This window comes from Cygnus olor, chromosome 10 (assembly GCF_009769625.2).
Source record: "Cygnus olor isolate bCygOlo1 chromosome 10, bCygOlo1.pri.v2, whole genome shotgun sequence".
Taxonomy (NCBI): Eukaryota; Metazoa; Chordata; class Aves; order Anseriformes; family Anatidae; genus Cygnus; species Cygnus olor.
In genome coordinates this window covers 10,829,993-10,848,033 of record NC_049178.1, presented here as the reverse complement: position 1 = coordinate 10,848,033, position 18,041 = coordinate 10,829,993, and the positions used below count along the sequence as shown (strand labels likewise).

The 18,041-nt window shown below is 51.1% G+C and overlaps 1 protein-coding gene across 2 annotated transcripts in view; it reads left to right on the top strand.

Moving 5' to 3' along the window:
- The window catches only part of PODXL2 (podocalyxin like 2), a 30,101-nt gene extending 12,517 nt beyond the window's left edge, over positions 1-17,584 (top strand). For both annotated transcript variants that reach the window (XM_040568846.1, XM_040568845.1), the window contains exons 3-8: positions 5,625-6,520; positions 7,561-7,635; positions 10,475-10,631; positions 12,116-12,177; positions 13,676-13,855; positions 14,210-17,584. In XM_040568846.1, the coding sequence (XP_040424780.1) occupies positions 5,625-6,520; positions 7,561-7,635; positions 10,475-10,631; positions 12,116-12,177; positions 13,676-13,855; positions 14,210-14,419 (1,580 nt within the window). In that variant the 3' untranslated portion in view covers positions 14,420-17,584. The remainder of the gene's footprint in view (positions 1-5,624; positions 6,521-7,560; positions 7,636-10,474; positions 10,632-12,115; positions 12,178-13,675; positions 13,856-14,209) is intronic.
- The last annotated feature ends 457 nt before the right edge of the window (positions 17,585-18,041 follow it).

The following is an 18,041-nucleotide window of genomic DNA, read 5'->3' as shown; positions in this document are numbered from 1 at the left end:
TTAAAGTGCACTCGAACATCCTTTAAAAATATTTCTGGAAAACATGTGGCATCTACAGCCACCTGTTAGTCCATTAGAAAGTGAGAACGAACTCCCACTGGCAGAGCACAGCTCAGCCCGAGGCTCTGATTCTCTTGAATAACATGCTTTTGCTGATTTATGCTATGGAACAGTAAATCTATATTGACATCAGTGAACACCAGCCCGTGGAAGGACCCTGAGATTTGTCTCTTTCTGTCAGAGCATACACAGAAGTGCACACGTGCACGTGTGCTAACCCACCGGTACCTCTTGGCTTTGCTCTTCTTGTACAGCTGCTACCCAGCAGAGGTGCATCTGGAAAAGATGGAATTAGGTCTGTTGGGAAAATGGATGCCATATCCTTAGGGGAAAAAGCAGTGGATGACTGGTGTTTCAGCCAAAAGGCAGGTCAGAGGAGCTGTGAACCTGCCACTTCCGCATCCCTCTGCCCTCGGGCTTCCAGCAAACCCAGAAGCTGCTCGGGTTGTAGTTTGGGTTTGCCTGCTTTACCTCGCCTTTGGTATCTACTTGCCCGAAGTCACAGATCAACCCTGAAGATATAGTGGACCTTGCCTCAGGTTTTTCTTGCCTTCCTTTCCACCTTTTCCATCTTGTTTTGCCTGGAGGCTTCCATCGTAGTGTTTCCTACTATCATGCTGGATTTCTGGGGAAAAAAATGCAACATCTCTTCTGGCTTAGGGGTAGAAGATAGGAGTCATCAGGACTGCAGGTTCCTTCCAGTCCCTGATTTCTCGTAAAGGCGTTGTGTGGTGTCACATCCGTCCTGGGGTGCTCCCCGCTTTGCGTTCTCAGTCACAACACAGTGCCCCGCACATTCTGCTTCCAATGAAGGCTCTAGAATTTGACAGCCTAATTATTAACTGGTGGGAAGTGTGGCCTCCCAAAAACTCACCACGCCTCGCAGCCTGGCGGTGGGCTGGCAGCAGGCTCCCTTCCTTACGGCCAGAGCCAGCACTTCTAGTTCCCAGTTGTGCATTTGAAGCCCGTGGTGTGACTGTGCTGGGAGCTATCAAATACAGTCTTACGGGCTGGTGATTCACCAGGGTGGCATGTGGCACTTTGGAGGAGGAAAAAAAAAAGGTAATCTTTTAATTATTCATAGTAATTAGTAGAAGGGATTTCCATGAGAGCTAGGATAAGGAATAGCAGGACAGACAAGTTAGAAGCGCTGTATCCAAAGAAAAATAAGTTGTCCAACCAACTAAAGGGATAAAATCTCTTTCCACTCTCAACTCTTCTCTGATAGTGAGATTCACTTCTTTCCGTGATGAATTATGTGCCTCTGGCCAGAGAGATCCCAGTCTCTCCCAGCCTTACTGAAATCTGCCTCTTCATCCAGACTGACAGCAAAGCTGCAGTTGTTAATACCATCTTCAACGAAGCCTTAATGAAATGAAGCACCTGGTAAAGACTGTCTACATAAGAAGCTTAGCACTGAGCAGCCCCCTTCCTGAGCTCCGCTCCCGAGATGCCTCTTGTTTATGACCTGGTTTAACGCACGCTGACACGCTAGGTGATCTGCCCGGGGACGAGCTGTCTCGACCAAGGCATTGCTCGCAAAGGCTGACCTGCGGCTAACAGCGTTTCTCTGTGCAGAACGTTATTTTGGTGCAGCTATCCCTGAGCGACTCCATGTTCAGGGGAGGGTGGCTTATTCCAGCCTTACTGCAGAGCAGGCACGGAGCACAAAAAAAGGTGTGGGTCTCTTTGGGAACAGCTGTAGTGCTTTAAAGTACCCAGTCTCCACCTGAAGCAACTTCCAAGCATAATGAGAGGTAACCACTTTGCTACCCTGGGTCTCTCTTTAGCTGTGATTTCTTCGGACTTGTCTTGGAGTGGCAGATGGTAACTTCTCCCACCTCTTCTGGAAGATAAGGATATTAACCCCAACTGTTTCAGCTCCGCTACCAGTAATTGCATTTTGCCTCCTTGAGATCCCCCTGCAATTCCAGTCAGATGTAGCATGCCTTTTTGCAAGAAGTCTGGCTGCTCTGTACGGTAAAACAGCAAGCGGGTACCACCGCAGAACCGGCTGCGTAGGAAGCAGCAGGTAAAATGCACCTTGTGCTTCAAGCTGTGTTGTGATGGAAGCCCAGGAATGTCCTTGTCTTTATTCCAGTGCCGTGTAGTTATCAGTAATTCAATCTCTGGTTAACGTGATCTTCCCGTTTAATCCAATAAAGACCTTATGGTCAGGTTATGCGCACTAAAAACGATGAGGCTCACCCTTTTTCTGAGCTGTCTCGGTTGCTTTAAACAGTTAATGTGGCAAACACAGGTTAGGGAACCTCGCGGGGCAATAACAGAGCCTGGCTCTTCTGAATGAAGGAGAAGCAGAAGTGTAATGAATTAAGTATCTGGCTGGGGAATCGGGCTCTGGCAAAGAGCCAGGCCCTGGCCCATCTGGTGTCAGGGGAAGTTTTGGTATCGATTTCAGGGGAAGCAGGGCGCCACCTAAATGGTGGCTTCGCGGAGGTTCGGAGCTCATGTTCGCCTCTCCCAGGGCAAGTCATCTCCCCAGGCAAAGGAAATGAATCTGTGCGACCCTGCCCCGGGTCTGCTGGGAGCTGCAGAGGGCAGGGGGGCTGTGCGAGATGGTTTCTGTGGGAAGCGGTGATCCTGGGGGTCGTTGCTGGAGGGCCTGGAAGGGGAAAAACTGGGAGGTCTGGGGGGGAGGAAGGCAGCTGGATGCTGCAATGTAATCCTGCTATGGTAGAAAGCGCGAAGGGGGCTGCGGTGGCCGGGAGGTGAGGTGGAGGTGTGGAATTTCATATCGGTGAGACGGGCTCCCAAGGGGCCGGTGAGGCAGGGACACTGGGAGAGGATGTGACGCGGAGGTGGGGCTGCCTGCTACGCTCTTCTGGGCCATCCCTGCTGGACTCTGGGGCTGAAGATGCTGAGAGTCCCGTGGGCAGTTCTCCTGAGCTCCCTCCCTCTGGGGGAGGGCTGGTCCACTGCGGCTTGGCTGCTTTTGTTCGTGGTTTGTAGGGGTGTGTGGCATGCGCCATCTCTGCGCGTGGCCACAAGTTCCTCTCGTGCTCCAACCTAGCGCTGATCTCAGCGGGAGGCTTACAGAGCAGACCGCGGCAGGAAAGCATGGTTACTACCTGCTCCCTTCCCGGACACCCCTCTGCTTGGCAGCCTTCTGTTTCCTTTCTTCAATTTGATGAGCTGATAAAGCAGCAGATCTGACAAATCTGGCACTGCGGCCAGCTCCATAATACCTGTCTCCTTTAACAGAAGAACCTGCCCCACTCCTGCAGCAGGAGCACAGGTCACCCGAGGCTGTCCGGCCTCTGTTCTGCGGTTGCTGTTTCTCATGGACCTCCGGCCGAGCTGGTTGGTATGGGACTGGCCAGCTAAGCGTCTAGCTAAAAGCCTGGAAGGAAGGATTTCATCACCATCCTCAGACGTCTGAGCTTGGAAAGGGATTGAAGCCCTTTGGGAACTGAGTTATGTGGGGAGCAGCTTGTTTTAAGGAGCACGCAGCAGTACAGCTCTGGCCAAAACACCTCAAGTTTCCATGTTCTCCACGCGAATCTCTGAGTTCTGCCTCTTGCCTTGACTGCAAGGTGAGCAGCTACTAACAGTCTTTGCAAGATGTGAGAGGAGTTAAGGTTATAATCAGTGGAATTACTGAAGCAGACAGGAGGAAGATGCTCCTAGCTTAGCACGCAGGACAGTGGAAAAGCTGGTGGCAAGTGGGAATGTTAAATCAATTAGTAGTGGGTGTGAGGGCTCCTGTGTCTGCTTCCACCTCGCTGATTTGTTGGCCCGGAGAAGCAGTTGGGGTTTCAGTTTTCAGCTGTCTTGTAAGACAGAAGCCTGCTGGAGAGTGGAATCGGTTCTCCTGGGCTTCCATCACCCAGCAGAGGTGGCAGAGGCGGCAGGACTTCGGGCTCCCGTAGCTCGTGTTTGTGAAAGGGCAGCACGGCTGCACCACGCAGGGCTTCCCCTCTCAGGAGCCAGCTGATCTGTGCCAGCACCTTAAGGAAAGGTTGAATCCGTAGCTTCAGGGGCCAGCTGACAGGCTAGGAGTGTTTCCAGCTCCTGTGGGGCAAACCTCACACTGCTTTTGCCCCATTTGTTTTTATTCTGTGCCCATCTGCCAGTTCATGCTCTCTTCCCGCTGGGAGGAGGTGCAGAGGAGTCGAGAATAGCTGCGAATGTCTTTAGGCAAGGGAGATGGCACACTGGATCACTGATCCCTTAAAATAATGCCTCATCTGACAGGGCCTTGTTTTAGAGGACGAAACCAGCATCTCGCTCACTTCGCCCACAGCACATCAGGGCGGGCAGGGTTCCTGCTGAGGCTGGGGTTTTCCGTGCAAACCCTGAGTGTCCCTGCAGCAGCAGAGCCCTGCGAGAGGCACTAAACCTTCACCATCTGTCTGCAGAGGGTCCCGGCCTGATGTCCTCAATCCTGTGCTCTGGGGCCATGCCTGCCGTTAACCAGCATCTGTCCAGCACGGCAGTGACCCTGTCCTGCAGGCGCTGGGATGTCTGGCTGTCGGTAGAGGCCTTTGGGAAGACCAGCACAGGGATCCTCTTCCTCTCTTTCTCAGAATATGTGCTGTGCTCATCTTGGGGAGAAAGGGAGGTGATTGGGAAGCAAACTGCAGAAATGGAGCTACTTGGATACAGACAGTTTCTCAAGGCAGATAGGCTGATCTGTGCCTGCGGGAACTCTTCTGACTTCCAGCTTAATGTGTCTGATCTTATGGGTACTCTCCTTATTCTGCAACCACTTGTCCTTGGGCTTCCACTGCCTGCTCTAACCTTACATTTGTGAGGTGTTTCTTCTCCTTCAGCATCTACATTTGTCTAGCAGTATCCCTTGTGTTTGTGGTCAGAGCCACGGAACAACTCAGGGCTGAAGTTGGAGGGAGGGGAGTTGTGTTCAGCTCCTGTTTCTGACTTCTGTATCCCTGCAGCAAAACTGCTCCTTAATGACATGGGAATCTCATAATGCAGATGTCTGTGGGATGACTTTTCTTCTGTGAAGCCTTATACAAACTCAAGTTCTGCATTTCAGAGGTGCCCAGGTTGATTCAGGGTTTGGCGGTGTAACCTCGGCATGCCAGGGAGAAGGATGTGGTTTGCTGTGCTGTCGTTCCCTTCCCTAGTATTTCCCATTTAGCTCGTGTCTGACAGCTCTTTCTAAAACCCATGCAGAATGAATCCCTGGGTCCCAGCCTGATTCCTAACACTCCTAACCTCATCTGAGAGAATGCTAGGTGTCAGAGCTGCTATTTGCAGCCCTCGTGGCTAGCAGGTCTGTGAAAACACCTTCAGGGCAGAAAGGAGTGAGGAGAATGAAGGTATGAATTTTCCCTAGGGAAAGCGGGTTCGCTGGGATGGGGCAGGGGGCTGGGTAAGTCCAGGAGCATACAGTGCATTTTCCAGTACGCTGCACTTACCAGGTGGGATTGTTCTTTTCAGTGGCAGGCTCTCTGCTCTTAAAGAATCTCTGCCGTTTGATCCCATCTGTGGCTAGCCACGTGCAGTGGGGACAGTTCTCTGTTGTTCGGAGTTCACAGGTACTTAGGATGTGACATGAAGTCTCTTGGATCTCTTTTTAGACTACAGCTTTCCTGCTGCCTCTCAGAAGGCCCTGCCGAAAGGGAATGGGACGCAGGTAAAAGACAACTGGGAAGCAGCTACTGTCCGTCCGCCGGCAGAATTTGTAGAGCCTGACTTGCACACACCTTTCTCCAGCACGCTGGAGGAAGAGGAGGGGCTGCTCCCTATAGATCACTCAAGAGGAGGAGCGGAGAGCCTTCAGACCTCTGGGCCAGAGGTTACATCTTCTGAACCAACGGGCCAAGAGGAGTCCTTGTTCTCCGTCGTGTTTTCCACAGCCTCTGCCCGCCCAGGTGTTGTGACTGAGGCAGCTGTGGGAGGGCAAGAAGAGGACTCTGCTCCTCCTGGCTTAGACCTTGGGAGCAGCATGGGGCCGAGTCTTCTGCCAGTGTCTTCTGTTTCTTCTACTGCTGCTGCAAGGTCTCCTGGAATTTTGGAAGAGCCCTTTGAGGTGACAGACGGAGACACGTGGGCTGGCGGGGGAGCATATTCCGAGCAGACTGTGACTACCGCAAGAGCAGAGCTTGCAGAGCCCACGGTGGAGGCTGGTGGGGAAGAACATTCAGCTCGAGAGGAGTTCTTGGAGACAACAGTGGGGTGGGAGATGCTGGAGCCCACAGTGCTAACTGAACTTGAGCAGCCAGCAGAAACGCCTGTTTGGACACCCGCTCCTGGCGGCAGCTCCACAGATGCCCAGACTCGTTCTGGTGGTGAGCAGCACCCCGCTTCCTCTGCGGCTCCGTGGGACGGGGCTGAGGAGCCCGTGCAGGATCCTGTCTGGAATGACACCGAGTCAGCCACAGAGGCTGTGACAGCAGAGGGGAGCTTGTCGCCGCAGGCTGGGGACGCCCGCATGGCCATGCTGCCGACAGAAATGCCCTGGAATTCAGCACAGGTAGCGCTGGGAGGGGGCAGCGGATGGGGGGTTGTACTGGAGATATTTGGCAGGGTGCTCAACCCCTTAACCTTACCAGCCCCCTAAGTCTGACTGGTGGAAGTAGCTTTTCCTGCTCATCCAACTCAGCCCAAACTGAATTTTGGAGGGTTTTTCACAGCACTTCTTAAGGTACCTGTGGTCCTTGGGGAAAGCCCTGCCCCCCTCACATCTTCCCTCGTGAAAAATCCTGCTTCTAATAAACACCTTCCCTCTGGGGCACACATGGCGGCGAGAGCTCCTTGTTTTCTCAGACTTCATTATTGGAAGTGTCAGGACAAAAACGGCCCCAAGGATTTCTGGAAAGGGAGTGAGAAGGAAGTGCTATTTTTGTTGCTGCTGCCTGATGCAGTCACCAGATGCAGAGCAGGTGGAGCAGGGCAGAGCGATCTGTGAGGATGTTAGTCTAGGAGAGCCCGTGGGTGAGGAGGCGTGAGGTGAAGTACAGCTCCTGAATCCAGCAAACTGGCAGCTGGTAAAGGCAGGACGAGCAGATTGATGGAAAAAGTACCGGGGAAAGCTTTTAATTTTTCTTTCTGCCCCAAAGTACTTGGGACCCTGAGTGAGTGACTTATTCTTTTTGTGCTTCCTGCCCAGGCTGCAAAGAACTGCCCTCTCTCACCAGTTTAAGCTCCCCAGGGGCTCCTGGTTAGGTTTTGTGTTAAGAGCTGATCACATATAGAATAAGGCTGCAGGTTAGAGAGCTTTGCATCGAGTTCTCAACTCATCCTAGACTCTAGATATGAGGGGAAGGTAAGCTGGGCTGTGGGAAGCTGGCACAGTAGCCTTGTGCTGCATGTGCTAGCACTGAAATGAAAGCAGCCAGTGTCCCGCATTACAAATGGAAGGGTGAATCCTCTGTAGTGCAAAGAGAGTACAGATCCTTCCTTTGGGAAGCACTTCTCTGGGGTATGGCGCAGCCCCGTGTGTACCCCGTGCTTTCAGCAGAAGAGCTGCATTTGCTATGCAAACCCGGCTGTCTTTACGTCTTGTCTTTCCAGGTGATCTGCAAAGACTGGAGCAACCTTGCGGGGAAAAACTACATCATCCTGAATATGTCGGATAACATTGACTGTGTAAGTCAGTCCACGGAGATTTGCTGGCATGGGAGGAATAGTGCTGAGAGATGTGGAGGCAGGCGCAGCTCTTGCTGTGTGCTTTCACTACAAAACATTTTAAAAGCGCTAATTCTCAAAATCCCTACAGAGGCTGTGGAGAGAAGGACAGAAATATTCCTGTTCCCCAAATGGGGAAAGAGTGGGTGGATTTCACTCGGTCTAGACCATGTCAGTTCCAGATTGGATTTTGACTAACTCCTGGCTGCTAGTTTGTGCGTGTTCACCTGGTTTATCAGGAGACATGAGAGCTTCTAACTTGGCACCTCTTGCTTACAGGCAGTGTGGCAGGATTGAGGTGTGACCCTTCCTCCTTGTCTTCCTTTTCCTTCTTTTCCTTCCAGGATATAGGAACATTCCTCTGATGGCTCAGAGGAAAAAGGATTCCCCACTTGCAGTGTGAATGGTTCAGTATCAAGCAGCTGTCTCTAAATCTTCCTTAAGTACCTCTTGTTCCCACCCTGTTACCTTGTGTGTTATCTGGGACTGTTAACTAGACATGCTCTGCTAATCCACTGCCTGTCCATCCATCCCCATACAGCTGCAGTTAATTCATGAGCCCGGAGCCCCTTGTGGATCTCTGGTAAAAGGGCTTATTCACCTCTGCTGGGCCTTTTATCAGGCACTTTAAAACCAGTTGGGAAAGGCCTGGGGTCAAGGTGCCTTTCATAATTCTCAGAAATGATTACGAGCCTGACAGCCTGAAACCAAAATATTTCATCAGGGAGCCCCGTTCTGTCCTTGCGTGTCTGCACTCCTGCTTGTTGCAGCTCCTGCCGTGGGCAGAGGGGAGTGGTTTTGTTACTGCAGGGTGACCCTTCTGCACTGACCTGTTTCCACTAGTGGTGAGTTTGTGGTGTGCTTTTGGGGCTCAAGGTGAAATATCTGGGGGCAGTGAAAGCAGGTGATTTACACCACAAAGCACGCTGACTGCTGTAGAGGCAGATTAAAAGTCAAGCCTCATTCCTCCTGACTTTAGGCAGACAGGTTTGCCCTTTGGAGAGTCGTGTTTCTGTTGCAGTTCACAATTGCAACTCTGAAAACCAGTCCTTTTTCCTCCACATCCACCATTGCTCCTTCTACCATCTCTGTGGAGTTTAAGTGCTTATTAATTTTGCAAAACATGGTAGCTTCTTTATTGTGGTCTTGTGTTGTTTAAACCAGTGGAAGGGCAAGAGCTGAAAAGCAGACGTGGAGATGTCCTTTGACAAAACTGTGCCTTTACTGTTGGATCCTCAATCCCGTCATGCTGAAAGAAGGAAGTGCCCTGGGATAGGCAGGCCTGAACTGTTTTTCTACTTGATTTCATGTTTCAAAAAACTTCCCAATGGGTGATTTGTACTTATCTCCCCTTTATTCTAAGGGACACTTGTCAACACACGTATTTAACATGAACATTGCTTCATTCCCTGTCTCCCATTACCATTTTGGATGGCTGAAATTGGAATCAAGCTCTTTTCCTTTCCACCACTGTTGGCACAGTTTGTTTCCTACCCATGGCAATTTGCTCACTTCGAGCAGTTCACCTGTCCTCTGCCTCCCGCTTTTGTTTTCTGGTTAATGCACCCAAGGCCTGCGCTGTTGGGATTTCTGGGGCTGTGGGGCAGAATCTGCGCTGCAAGTGCTGTAGCTTAAATTAGCACGAGGGGATTCCTCAAATATTTCCTATGTTTTGATGCCTTGATCTGGTGCAGTGCTGAGTCCCGCTGAGAAGCCGAGGGACGACGAGGGTGCCAAGCCCCTTGCAGAGTCGCACCGTGAGCTTCAGTGTTCTCCGTAGCGCCAGGCTCTCGCCCGGTGCAGGGCCGATGCCTGTATTGCAGGGTTAAGCTGGCAGCTTAACTTCCTCTTGGGAAGTTCCATCTTCCTAATGGGCTCTGGGCAAGGCAGTCGCTTCAGTCCCTCTCGGCACATCTCCCACTCCGTATACCTGGGAATTGTGCCCAGGAGAGGACTGCAGGATCTGACCTGACACTGGCACCTGGGTATACGCTGGGAGGTGACCTCCGCGTGGGCTCACGTGCGTTCAAAGGAGAATCCATCAGCGCTCTGCAGCCTCTGCTTTCCCCGTGACGAGAAATATCTCACCCCCGTTGTCCCCGGGCTCTTGGGCTAAGCTTCTCCCCTTTCCCCCGTGCTCCCCAAATGCAGCTGCAGGCCGGCAGCGGGAGCCACGGCTGCTCAGCACCACGCCGCATCCCCGCACCGCTGCCCCGGGCTCCCCGGCAGCACCCGCAGCCTGGCGAGACGAGGCACCGGCAGGCCCGTGTGAGCCAGGCCCCAGCCAGCGGTGTCTCTTCCAATTAGGCCCTTTTCGGCACAGGCCTGTGCCTGCCCTGAGCGCTTCGGATTGCCGTGGCAACGAGAGCTCTCCGTTTTATTAATCATCCGTGCGGCCTTCGGGTTGACATGGCAACCGGAGATAAGAATAGAAACGCACGAGTGGGGAAAGCGGCAAAGGAGCCCGCCGAGGGACGGCTGGAGCACGGCAGGCTGAGCTGCGCCCGCTGACCGGCGCTGGCTGCGGGGAGAAGCCTGGCTGGTTCCTGCCTTACGTGGTGGTGGTGGTGCTTCACGGTCCCTGTGTGTCGGATTTGGCGTGGTGCGGGGTGTATGGCAGCCGCAGGTGCCCGGCAGGAGGGTTGGTTGGTGTGTCCTGGGAGCGTTGCACCAGGTTTAGCATTGCTGGTTTTTGGTGTGCCCGGCGCAGGGGTTTTGGCCGCACAGCCACGCCAGCCCTGCGGTGCTACGCCGGCCCCCTGCCCACCGTGTGCTCACCAAGGTCCCTTTCCCGTGGCAGGAGGAGTTTCGGCTGGAGAGGGGTCCCCAGCTGTTGGCGCTGGTGGAGGACGCCTTCTCCAGACAGACGGACGGACTGCAGGACCGCTGGCTGATCTCCCTGAGCAAGCCCAATGAGAACGAAAAGCACTTGCTAATGACACTGGCAGGGGAACAGGGTAAGTGCTGGGAGAAGGAGTCTTCCTGTCATGGGGGTTGTTTTTAGGGGGCTCTCAAACAGAGGTGCTTAGCCATGTTGAAAGGAGCTTTTGCTCTCCTGTCCCCTTCAATCCCACCAATTCCAAGCGTTAATGGACTTGAGGGGCAGAGTGGGTTCTGAGGACTTAAGACCCTTTTTCTTCACATCTTCCTTCTGGCTTGTCCCCCGCTGCTTGCACCAAGCTCTCTTCTGCACTTTGCTTCCTGCTTCGCTCCCTCCCTGGATTGCCTTCACACGTCAGCTTCCTCAAAATGCTTCTGCACTGTCCTCCATGAGCCTCTGCCATGGCAGGACACGACAGCCTGCTCGTAGGTCACTTCTTAACTTATTCCCAGAGAAACTAAAACCTACAATGAGAGGTGAATTGAGCTGGGGAATTTTCACACCTTCATCCCCTTCTGGGAGGAGCATGATCCTCCTGTACTGCTTCTGCTTTATTCTAGAGGCCTCTAATGTTGACATTGTGGCCAATATGAAAAAAGCAGTATTCTAAAATGCCCTGTAGTAGTAGGAATATAGAGCTAATGTTTAAATTATATTTGCTGTATCGATGCCTTAAAAAGCCCTTAGGCTGGACCATGTGCCAATGAAAAAGCTTTGGTAAGCATTTGGTCTTCTGAAATAAAGCCTTAAGAGAGGACATCTCCCTTCCTGGAGTGGAAAAAAAAATCTGAGCAGCAGCACAGCCAACCTGGGAGATATCCCTGAGTTTAGAAACCTCAGGAACCAAAGTATTTTCTGCTTTGAAGAGTTGTGCTTTTGTTCAGTTCCTCTTTTTGCTGCTTTGCGAGTGAATGTAGAAATGGGCCTCAGCCTCTAAATCCTCCCGGACTGCTCACGCTTGCCTGGCTTGGAGAACAACCCAGGAACTGCTGGGGAAGGAGGGTCCCAGGAGGGGCTGGCTCAGTGTGGGCCGGCGACTCCCTGGCTAAAGCTGTTTTCTGCTGGGACTGAAGCTGTTACAGCACACCTCTTGCAGCCTCTGCTGTTGTGCCAGGGATGCTGCTTTGCCAGGGTGCCCTGAAGAGCAAAATGCACCTGCTAAAGGATGCAGTAGGTAAGCATGGGGCTCTGTGGGAATGTCCTAAGTGCTGCAGCTCAGGATCAGAGCACGGCAGCTGGATCGGGCAACATAGGCACCTGCCTCCATGACTGTTCGGATGTTGCTGCTCACAGAGCAGACGCTGATCCTGAGAGCTTCTGTGGCTGTTGGAATGGTACCTAGGTGCCTGCTGTATCAGTTCATGCCTTTTTTTTTCATCCTTTAAGGAGCGTAAGGAGCTTGGTTATGGTCCTTGCATTCTTTTGGCCTCCTAACATAAAGCCAACGAATAAAAATGTGTGTTCCTCTTCCTTCACCCTGTTGGGGATTTTGAGTACATCTTAACCGAGTTAACGTGAGCTGAAAAAGCAGCACTGATCCCTCCCTCTCCTTCTTTGCAGGTGTCATCCCTACAAAAGATGTTCTCATGGCACTGGGAGACGTTAAGAGGAGCTTAGCTGAGGTGAGAGCCTGTCTGCCTGCATCCATCCTTTAAGACTGGCTATACAATTAAAATAAGCACCTTGCAAACTGGGAGCACGTCTAGTCTAACCGAATGTTGAACCCACAGCAGGCTCACAGATGAGTCAGACTCTTGGCAAACTCCCTTCTGCCCTCTCTGGTAGTTGCCAGGTCATCAAATGTCTGCTCCCAGTAAGAGAGTAGCTGTGGGTTATTCCCCCCCGGCTTTTCTGGCTTAGTTTTGAAGCCGCTTTTCATAAATACATTGTGTTGGGATACTTGGTCTTATACTTTCCACACTCTTGCCTGTGGTGATGTGGGTGCTGCAGAGCCCCAGATTCACTGCTGCTCACCCTACAGCTGATTTACACATGCTGGCTGCTCCCATTTGCTCAGTCTTTGCTGGAGGAGGTGGGAGAGGTGCATTTGCTAGGTGTGACACGTTCACACACAGTCCTCCTGCAATCCCAGGGTCTGCATTTCACTCCTTAGGAGGAAGACAAGAACTGTCTCCACAAGGGCAGGCAATGGATGCCAGATTCCACTGCCAGCTGCCTGTAGTCCTCACATATTCACTTTTACCCATAGGCAGCTTGGAAGAGGGCAGAGATGAGAACAAAACAGTCCTGTGATCTCTGAGTTTGCCCCTTAGGCACTGATTCTCTTTTTTTTTTTTTTTTTAAACATTCCTGGAGTAATTCTGCTGACTTCAGCAGCAGAGTTGAGCCACCACCTTGCTAGATGTCTGCTCCCAGGTTTTTCCCTGACCTAACAAACTGGTGCAGTTAGACAAAGCAAATTAAGTGCTCAGTGCGGTATTGATTGGCTTACACCAGAGAAAGTGCTAAAAGCCAAGCCTGTAGACATAGTGTGACTGAAGTATCAACACCTAGAACTGTCCGGAAAGAAGGATTCGTGCTGGTGTAAGGTTAGACTTCTATGTGCAACAGTGCCCCTGTGTAAGCACGCATCCTACCACAGTAGCTCCACTGCCTGCCTCTGGCTCTCCATCCATCAATAATGAAACACCGCTCATTGCGTTGACCTTGTGCTAGCACAAGCTTGGGAAGAGGCGGGAGGACATTTTCTTACACCCATCGTACTTGCTACTGAATTGATATGTAACCTGTTTGGAATGCACTAAGTCACAGGGAGTGGCGTTGGGCTTTGCTGACAACCCCAAGAGAACTCTCAAACCTGGGTGGTTTGCGCCATAAAAGCCTCCCTGTCTCGCACAATGGTGTGAGCCTTGTGCAGGCAGCCAAGGCAGGGTTGTGCCTACTGTCATTTGCTCATTTGTCAGCTCTCAAGGAAGATGGTGTTAAATTCAGCCGTGTTCCTTCTCACCACGTAAGACAGCGAACATCCTGGCTCCCTAACCCTGGCTTTTAGTTACTCTGCCCACAGTGACGGTCCTGTACTTAGACCCTGGAAAGTCTGAACAGGATCCCACCTGATTTCAGGCCAGGGGTTTCAGTGTGCCCTTTCCTTCCTTCCAGATTGGCATCCAGAACTACTCGACCACCACAAGCTGTCAGTCACACCCCAACCAGACACGCAGCGATTATGGAAAGCTCTTCGTGGTACTGGTGATCATCGGATCCATCTGTGCCATCATCATTGTGCTGGGGCTCATATACAACTGCTGGCAGCGACGCCTGCCCAAGATGAAGAACGTGGTGAGCACTGGGTGGGTGGGGAGGGTGGCTGGACTCTTACCCCTTGGGATGGAGGGGATTGGAAAATTGGGAGAGATTGTTTTCCCCTGTGCACCTTCTGGATGTAGCTGGATACACTGCTGGAGCAGCAAGGAAGCCCATTTAGGGATAAGAGAGGTGCAAACCTGTGGCTCTTGCTGTGCTCAGGACAGCTCATGTCTACCGTGAGGGCTGGGCCAGGAGTAAATTTACCTTTTCCCACAGATGACCTGCAAAGTCCCCATGACCCTCATAGCCTGATCTGATTGTGCCTTTCAGCAACACTAGGACCTGTTCTCCTTTGTCTCCATTCGTGTTCCTCTCCTTCCTCTGCAGTCCCACGGTGAGGAGCTGCGCTTTGTTGAGAACGGCTGCCATGACAACCCCACCCTGGATGTGGCCAGCGACAGCCAGTCAGAAATGCAGGAGAAGAAGCCAAGCGTGAACGGTGGAAACACCATCAACGGCCCCGACAGCTGGGATGTCCTGATCAACAAGCAGGCGAGCGAGGATGTGGATGTGTTTGAGGAAGACACGCATCTTTAGAAAGACAAGAGAGAGCGCCACCCCCCTTAAATACACTTGTCTCTCTCCTGTCTTAACTGGTGGACCTTGGGATCAGGTGGCTTCTCAGGAACTTTTTAAGGCTTGGGACAGGTCAAGTCTTTGGGCAAGTTTTCCCGATGGAAGTCCTGAGCCTGCATCTGAGGCTTGGAGCCAGGAGGATCGCTGAACAGAGGGAAGCGGGAGGGGTGGGTGTCTAGGTCTCTGTGTGTGTGTTCCTATCAGTAGCACCAATGCTTTCATCACCTTTAAAGGCACTTACTGTAGCTCTCTGGTAGTGGCCGAAAGTGGCTGGGCTTGAGAAACAAGGGGGTGAGGCTAAGTCTGCCACCAGGAGCTCTGGGGAGTAAGTTCACTTTGGGAGTCCAGCTGGAGTTACGGCAGCCAGATCCCGACCTTGCTACGTCTGGATTTGTATCTGTAGAGCTGAGACCACGTTCAGTCCCTGCAGGTGCAGTAGAACCTGTGCACCATTCTGGATGGAGAGAGCCACAGTTTGATGTCCTGGGCAGAGTTTGCATTCCACACATGAGAAGAGTTTTTTGGTGTTTTTGTTTGGTTGTTTTTTAGCACTCTAGCATTCAGCTGCTAATTGGATAGGCCAATGTTTGTATCTGGGAAGAACATCCTACTGTCATCTCTTTTTTCCTCACACCCTCAAAGAGCTTCTCTCTATCCCTTTTCCATTTCACAGCTCCAAGCTGAGCTTGCAAAGTTTGAGCACTTTACCCTTGCTTCACTGATTGCAGAAAACTTGGTGCCATGGTGCAGCATCTCAGCTGGAAACTTGCTTTAGGCTGGAGAGTTACTCAAAAAGGACATTTACCTGCCTCTTTCACCTAACAGCCTGTGAAATCAGCAGCAAAGTATCCCTTGTGTAAGTCTCAGTCCTAGATTGGCAGGCCTTTTCTACTCTTGTTCCATTTTCCAGGATAGTTTGGTTTCAGTTGATCTTTTTGAGGTAAATGTAAAGGCTATGGGAGTCTTTTAACAGGGAGAAAAGTGAAAACTCAGATAATTTTCTGGTCCTTTTATTTGTGTTTCAGGATCTTGCCTTGGGGTGTGAAGTGTTTAATGTCACATTGGTGTAAATCAGGGTAACATCTTTACAATTGCTGCATTCAAACAAGTGTAAAAGCCTGTTCAGATGAGATGAGAATCAGATCTAAGAGCTCCCCAATGAATGTTTTTCAGGCACGCCTCAGGCAACTTTGAGGCCCCAGCTCCCTGAAGATGTGTGATAAAAGGCACGTGAATATGCATAATTGTTCTCTGAGCCCTGCCTAAATCAAGACTCAGAACTGCTTTCAAGCCTGAAATCCCAGAACATTTTTTCTCTCATTGAGGGATTGAGGGACTTGCTTCGGTCAGAGGCAACAGTATTGCTCTCTGTTTTGGTGAGCTGCTTGCTTGCTTACTGCAAGAGGCAGCTTTGCATTTGGTATTTAAGGGAACCTTTGTACAGAAAGACTCCAGATATGCAGCCTGTAAATCTATCCCTGTACATATACGTATTTTTAGCATGCTCATCCCTGATGTGAGTGCCTAAAGTCAAGGCACGAAAGAGTCTGTTGTTTCATTTTGCATAGCGCTTTGCATACAAACTGAATCACAGATCACCTCGATGTAGGACCAGGTCAATAGCAGTCTGTAACGGATTCAAGAGATAGCCTTTGGTTTCCTATCCAGATTCTAATTTTCAGTGTTTATCCTGCCTCCTTACCTTTCCCTGTGTTGTGTAGGAGATGGTGACCATCAGCTCCTTTTGTATCTTGGTAGAGTTGAAGAGGTGCCCAGAGGAGTTCCCTCTCCTGCACCAGCAGCTGGCAACGGGTGGCTGGCAGGGGGGACAGTGCTCGTATGTGGGTGGCCACGTGTGGCCCTTCGCTGACTGCCCCTTGGTGATGGCTCCTGCTGAATTTGGTGGGTCCGTGCAGTGAAACTGCACAGGTTCAGTGGCTGTGTTGAGGGCATTTGGGGGCTCATGGAATTAAACGCAAGTTATTATGATACAGTGAGTAAATTTAAAGCATGGAGTTAAAATTTGAGTTTGTATAGCACTTAGCATAACGAGGCCTGGCATGGCTGTGGCCTGTAGGCAGTTTCACTGTATAAATGTTTCTAAGTCCAATAATCCTCATTAAATACGTTTTTATAACCCAGTGGCTATTAAAAAGGTACAGCCACCAATCAGATGTGAATTAGCTCACCTGCAAAACCCTTTCTTGGTGCACTTCATTGCTAGGAGCTGCTTTGCTGCCTCATTTTCTCTCTGCATTACTAATTCAGACAAACAACAATGTGCTGATAAAGTAATGCTTCTTGTTGAGCTCAGTACCTCCTGATCCTGTCAATGTCTTCAAACTTTAAAGAAAGCACCTGGGAGGCACTTGGGCTTGTTAATGAGCTAGCAAGTTCTCCTGGCTTGCTGCTCTGGTTTCTTACAGCCTGACTGTATTCCAGGGACTGTAGCGGACTCTTCTGAACCTGGAGTGCTCCAGGGTATCTTGAGACTGTCTAAGGGTGGCTGTCACGAAGGTGAGAACAATCTTCTGATGTCTCTGACTGGGTGCACTTAACTGTATGATCTCAGTTTATCTCTGGAAATCTACTGGCTAATACAATTTCCTTGTAGTGTGGTGATACTTTTTATACCTTTTCCATTTGTTTTTTCTCTGTATCCTTTTTTGCACTAGGCCAATCTTGTTAAGTCAATTGCACTGTTGTCCTCTCCTGCAAGCCTTGCAGATGGGTCATCTCCTGGTACCTGTGGGCTGGGAAGTGCTGTAGAGAGGCTGTCTGTAGCCCATTTCACTTTATTGTTCAGTGCTTGGGTTTCCAGCTCTGTACAGGGAGGATTTAAAAAGGAAGAGAAACTTTTGTTTTATCACTTGTAACGGGAAACTTTTCTATCAATTTAATGTAGTTAAACTTCTTTGTAACAAAGACTGTCAAAGCTGGACTGCTCAGAGTGGTGTGCCAGGCAACAGAGCAGATAGAGAAGACAATGTAATTCCTGGAAAACCCTTTTCCACCTACTAGGACTTCGCTGTAGTCCCATCTGCCAAACGTTTGACCGCACTGACACCTGGTGGCTGCTGGGAGTTGGAGACAAAAAAAATAAAATGGAACTTTTTTTCTCCCCTCTTACCTGTGGATATTTGTTTGCTGTGACTTGCCTAGAACAGTCACCTGCTTTGCTCACGGGGGGTTGCTGGAATTCCTTGTGAGCAGAGGGGCTGGCACCAGGCACGTGAGGGATGGTTTGTGTGAGGATGTCCCTGTCTGCAGAGCAATGAGATGGGACGTTTCATGGAGTCACCAGTCTAGAGGCCCTGGACAGCCAGCCCAGGGTCACAGTTCCGTGTGCCCCCTTTCTCCTCCACTTGCCCCCTCTCCTCCCAGGAAACACGGCCAGAAGTCAGAGGCTCTGACCGGAACTGAAGGTGTTTCATCTAAGAGAGCAGCGGGGTGCTGGTGTGAGGAGCTCTGCCTCAGGAAAGTGGTGATTGCAGCAGCTGGATGCACGGCTGGGAGCAGAGCGACTTTCCACCTCTGTGGGACGGGGCCAGATGTGGTCTGGGCTGGCCGTGCTGCAGCTTGC